Consider the following 4,484-nt stretch of genomic DNA (forward strand, 5'->3'; position numbering starts at 1 on the left):
GGGGGGGGGGGGGGGGGGTATTTTGTATTTCCCCTTCCTATTGGTCTGTTTGATCCATTATTGAATTCGGCCTGTCGGCTTGACCTAGTGACTGGTTAGCCTCGTGGGCTTAGACCTGGCGTTGGATTGTTGAGCCCCAGTCTGTTCATCCTTTTTAGTTGGGGCTTCATTAGGGTGGCTTAGACGAGTGGGCTTAGCCCTAGCCCAAGGGTCTTGTCCTTCTTCATTTGGGGTTTCTTCCGCGGAAGCATTAGCTTAATAATTCTGGAGGTTAGCCAACGACCAAAACCTTTTGTTTTAAGATTTATAGTCAACAGTTAGTTGTGGAATGTAGAGAAGGCCAAGAATTGGTATTTAACGTGTTTGACCAATCCAAACTTTCTACAAATTACCCTCTCGGACCGGAAAGAATTACTAACAAAATCCCACATCTAGAAGTCCGCTTACTCCAGAATTTAGACAAAAATAGAATTGTGATGTTGGGATCGTGGGTGTAGACGGGCGATATTTTAGTAGGTAAATTAACGCCTTGCTCCCTAAAATTATTAAATGCAATTCAAGAACAATTTTATGATCTCTCTACCTACCATGAAATCATGGCGTGATTCTACTCATAACTTCTCGTTTTGCATTCTACGACCACACTCTAAATCTTTGTCCGTGACAATAAACCTCCATATTAATATGATATTGTTTAATTTTAGCATAAACTTTTTCCTTAACTAGTCTCTAATAAAATACATTCTAGAGCTTACTCTCACGACTTCTTCTCTAGAACTTTCAAAACAACTTCTTCTAAATTGAAACTCGACCCATTTTCTAGAACCATCCAACAAATTACACTATTTGTTTAATACCTAAGCCACTGTGTTGAGAGTCACAACTTATTTGTTTCACATTTGAAAATGTTATTTATCTTTAACTATAACATGTTATTAAATAATTAAATTTGAAACCAATTATTGGCCTAACAAGTATACCAAATTTAATAATGTCATATTTTTTTATCTCATATCTTTTACTCGAGTAGATGCACGCGGTCAAGAGGAGAATATTGGGTTCACTAGATGACAAATCTAAATACGAAATCTAATTATTTACATAAGATTTTATAAAAATTAATGTTGTTAGATAAGTTTGCCAATAATTATGAAGGTAGGACATGAAGATTTTCAATAATTATGTGCATATATATATGTACGTGACATGACCCTCAAGCTAAAAATTAATGCTGCTTTTAGAAATTATTGATATTTATTTGATCAATGATTTTTTTTTTTAAAAAAAAATTAATTTAATTCATAATTTTAAAAAAATGCAAATATTTTTAAATTGACTAAAATACCGGTAAAATACATGAATGAGCCAAGATAACATGAATGAGAGTGATCATAACAACATAATGAAGAAGAACTTCTTTAATCTAATTATAGTCCTCCTGAAATTAATAACAATTATATGTCGAGTGATCTTTATAAAAAAAAATTTATTTTAGCAAATAACATGGGAGAGGAAGTTAAATAATTAATATATTTTGATATAATTTAATGAACAAAAAAGAATAAAAAAAAGATAGTATAGATTTATATTTATATATACTGAATTAGCAAAATATGAAATTCGAAGTACACCCTATGTTATGGGGTATTTCAAAAACGTCCACACGGCTTTGGGGCCCGCAAAATACGGACTTTTCTAAACCTGATTTTTAGGTTATTTATATTTTTAATTTACGATTAAAATTATTCGAATAATAGCAATATATATATATATATATATTTTGCTTAATTTATTTAAATATTAAGCATTTGAGTTGCTCCAAATTCCCTCGAGCTCTCTAGCAAAAGCCTTCCGTCTTCCCATGACGATCGTGATGTGGTCTTTGTTTTGCACCACGTTCACACGCGCTCTAGGAACACGCGCCTTCAGGTTGTAGCTGCACTCCACTGGAACCACGTCATCGTCGCCGCCGTGGAATATGTTCACTTCGCACTTGACCGTCTCTCGGATTATGTCCAAATACCTCTCCATCTTCCCACCCGTGCCGCATATCACGTTATGCAGTGTATGCCACGCCGCGTTGTGCGTGTGGGCGAAAAATCCTTCAACCAAAAACGACTCTATCCTGAAAATCAAATAATCCATTACTTTTCCTTCCCTTCACTATTTTTTAAATAACTGCAATAATATTATTTTTTCAGCTCTCAATTGAAAAAATAAATAAATAAATAAATATAGATCATCAAATTACTCTCAAATGTCAGGTCATAATATTAATTAGACGGGAACCGAGCCAAAAGCATGTGAGTTGTTCTTGATGAATCTCGAACAAAAATTTATTAAATATTTATAAATTTTAAAGATTATTAGAAATTAAAAGGATTGATTATGAAGCATTTCAAATACAAAATAATGTTCTTTAGCAAACTTAGGTATATATATATATAAATAAAACAGGAAGAAAAACTCAAAGGTTTGAAGTTGGTAAGAAAATACCTGTTTCTGGCTATTAGTTTGGTTAGAAACTCCCAAAAGCGATGGTTCTTGCATATGAGTAGGCACACCGTCCTTGAGATATGCTCATACCAGCATGCAATCGACGCCCCCAGCGCTATCGGCGGCCACACCCGCCGTGGCGCCACCTTCCGCATCACGTATTGGCTAGCCTCCTCCTCCCCTTTTGGCACCGGATAGTACGGCTGCAATCCATTTGTTAACATTCAACGAGTTTCCATTAATATGAATTGAAAAAAGGAACAAACAAAATGGTTACAAACATACCGGTGCGAGCAGCGTTAGCGACTTGACTGACCCAGGATGCTTAACGGCTAAAGCCAAGGCCAAAATGCAGCCGAGTGAATGAGCAACGATGTGGAAAGACTTGACCTTGTGGGTCTCAAGAACAGAGGATTCGATCATGTCCACATGCTCCTTCAATGTGTAGAGTGAATTGGCCGGCTTCGGGCTTCGACCAAACCCAAGCAAATCGACGGCGAGGAGCCTGTATGCCGATTTGGCTGACGCCGAGAAGTGAGGGAAGAGGGTCTCCGTCCAAAAGGCAGAGGAAGAAATGAAGCCATGGATGAACAATACGTCTTCATGTGGGTGATCTAAAAATCAACCATTTTTAAGTTAAATTTCAACCGTTCTGTATCTTTCAATGTGTAGTAGAGTGATGAATTACCTTTGGGTCCTTGAGAACGCACAAAGAGAGATTGTTTAGAGGAAGAAGACCAACATGAACAGAGTTTACAGTTACATTCCGACCACCTACGACTCTGTCCGCCATTGATCTTCTCTTGAAGCATCTCAACAATGGTGGAGTTCACAGTAAACGTGGATCTCACCGCCGCCTTCGCCGTCGAGCCAATGACAAAAGGCTTAACCTTGAGCCGCCGGAGCTCATTAACAGTAACCTTAGATAGGTCCGAAAGCAAAGAAGGACGAGTATACAGAGTATCAGAAACTTCCTCCAGCTTAAGCTTAGTGGACAATGACAAGCCCTTTTCCGACACCAAAATCTTATTCCCATCGCCACTTGAAATGGCCTCTTGATCGTGAGAAGAACAATAACAAGGCTTCCATTCGGACTCATAGAAGAAATCAGCAACTTTGTACACAAAACACAACAAAACGTCAATGACATCGAGAAGCGAGAAGAGAAAAAAGCTGAGAGCTTCGTTTGAGAAACGGGCGATTGTAATCAACACCCATTTGGCTGATATGGCCATTGAAGATGAGGATGCCACCATTTTGAGAACACCCTTTTGGAGATATAAAAAGGAGCTACCTTTCTCTCTGTAATTGCTTCATTTGTTTCATTTTTCGACCTGGTTTTTGGGTATCTCTTAAAATTGGAGGAGATATGAATAGTCAGAGAGTGTTGCAGAGAGGTGATGAAAATAATGAATTGAATGTTTCATTTAACGCTATGAGTTGGGCAAAGAAAAAAGAGGGTAGGTGGTGGTTGAACTCCCCCTTTGGGCCGTGAGAAGAGTGCAAGCAATTTCTCCTCCCCAAATGGATATCATATAGGCATAGCTACAAGTTTTTTCTTTTTCTTACCCTCCCCTTTATATAATGAAACAATGAATTAATAATATTCAAGTCGCGGTATCAAAAATTGTTCATTCAACCTTACAAATTCTCTCATTATCTATGCCACCCAGAATCTAAAGGCAGAGAATGAATCTGAAAGAAAAAGAAAGGTGGTGTTTAAATTTATTTCTTGTGGTTATGGGAGGGTTACAGCTCATGGAATTTGCTTAAAGTCAGAAGCAATTATGAATGTTAGTGAATTAAATAAAATTTAATCTCCCAAACCTCTGGTATTAAATGCGAGCTGCATACACCACATGACCTTTTCCACTCTCTTACATCTCCTCTTCAACACCGTCCTAACTGGTAATTGTCAACTTCTTTAAGATCTTAATAACAAACAAACTTCATGGTCGGTACTCACTTAAGCTTCCCCCCCCCCCCCC

General features: G+C 37.5%; 1 protein-coding gene across 1 annotated transcript; it reads right to left on the reverse strand.

Annotated features, from left to right (window-relative positions):
- Positions 1 to 1,580: 1,580 nt before the first annotated feature.
- Positions 1,581 to 4,176, reverse strand: LOC111491586 (probable lysophospholipase BODYGUARD 3). Its single transcript, XM_023140552.1, has 4 exons — positions 3,185 to 4,176; positions 2,782 to 3,110; positions 2,497 to 2,699; positions 1,581 to 2,125 (listed from the first exon to the last, which is right to left on the reverse strand). Exons 1-4 carry the CDS (start codon positions 3,750 to 3,752, stop codon positions 1,801 to 1,803), a joined length of 1,425 nt encoding a protein of 474 aa, XP_022996320.1. The 5' UTR covers positions 3,753 to 4,176; the 3' UTR covers positions 1,581 to 1,800.
- Positions 4,177 to 4,484: the final 308 nt, after the last annotated feature.

The sequence above is a fragment of the Cucurbita maxima genome, unplaced genomic scaffold (genome assembly GCF_002738345.1).
Source record: "Cucurbita maxima cultivar Rimu unplaced genomic scaffold, Cmax_1.0 Cma_Scf00016, whole genome shotgun sequence".
Classification (NCBI taxonomy): Eukaryota; Viridiplantae; Streptophyta; class Magnoliopsida; order Cucurbitales; family Cucurbitaceae; genus Cucurbita; species Cucurbita maxima.

Excerpts from the sequence above, each read along its gene's own strand:
- LOC111491586 (XM_023140552.1), bottom strand. The coding sequence starts at position 3,752 with ATGGTGGCATCCTCATCTTCAATGGCCATATCAGCCAAATGGGTGTTG. Across the intron at positions 3,111-3,184 it reads GCGTTCTCAAGGACCCAAAG|ATCACCCACATGAAGACGTA; the intron begins GTAATTCATCAC and ends GTTGATTTTTAG. Across the intron at positions 2,126-2,496 it reads AAACTAATAGCCAGAAACAG|GATAGAGTCGTTTTTGGTTG; the intron begins GTATTTTCTTAC and ends TTTGATTTTCAG.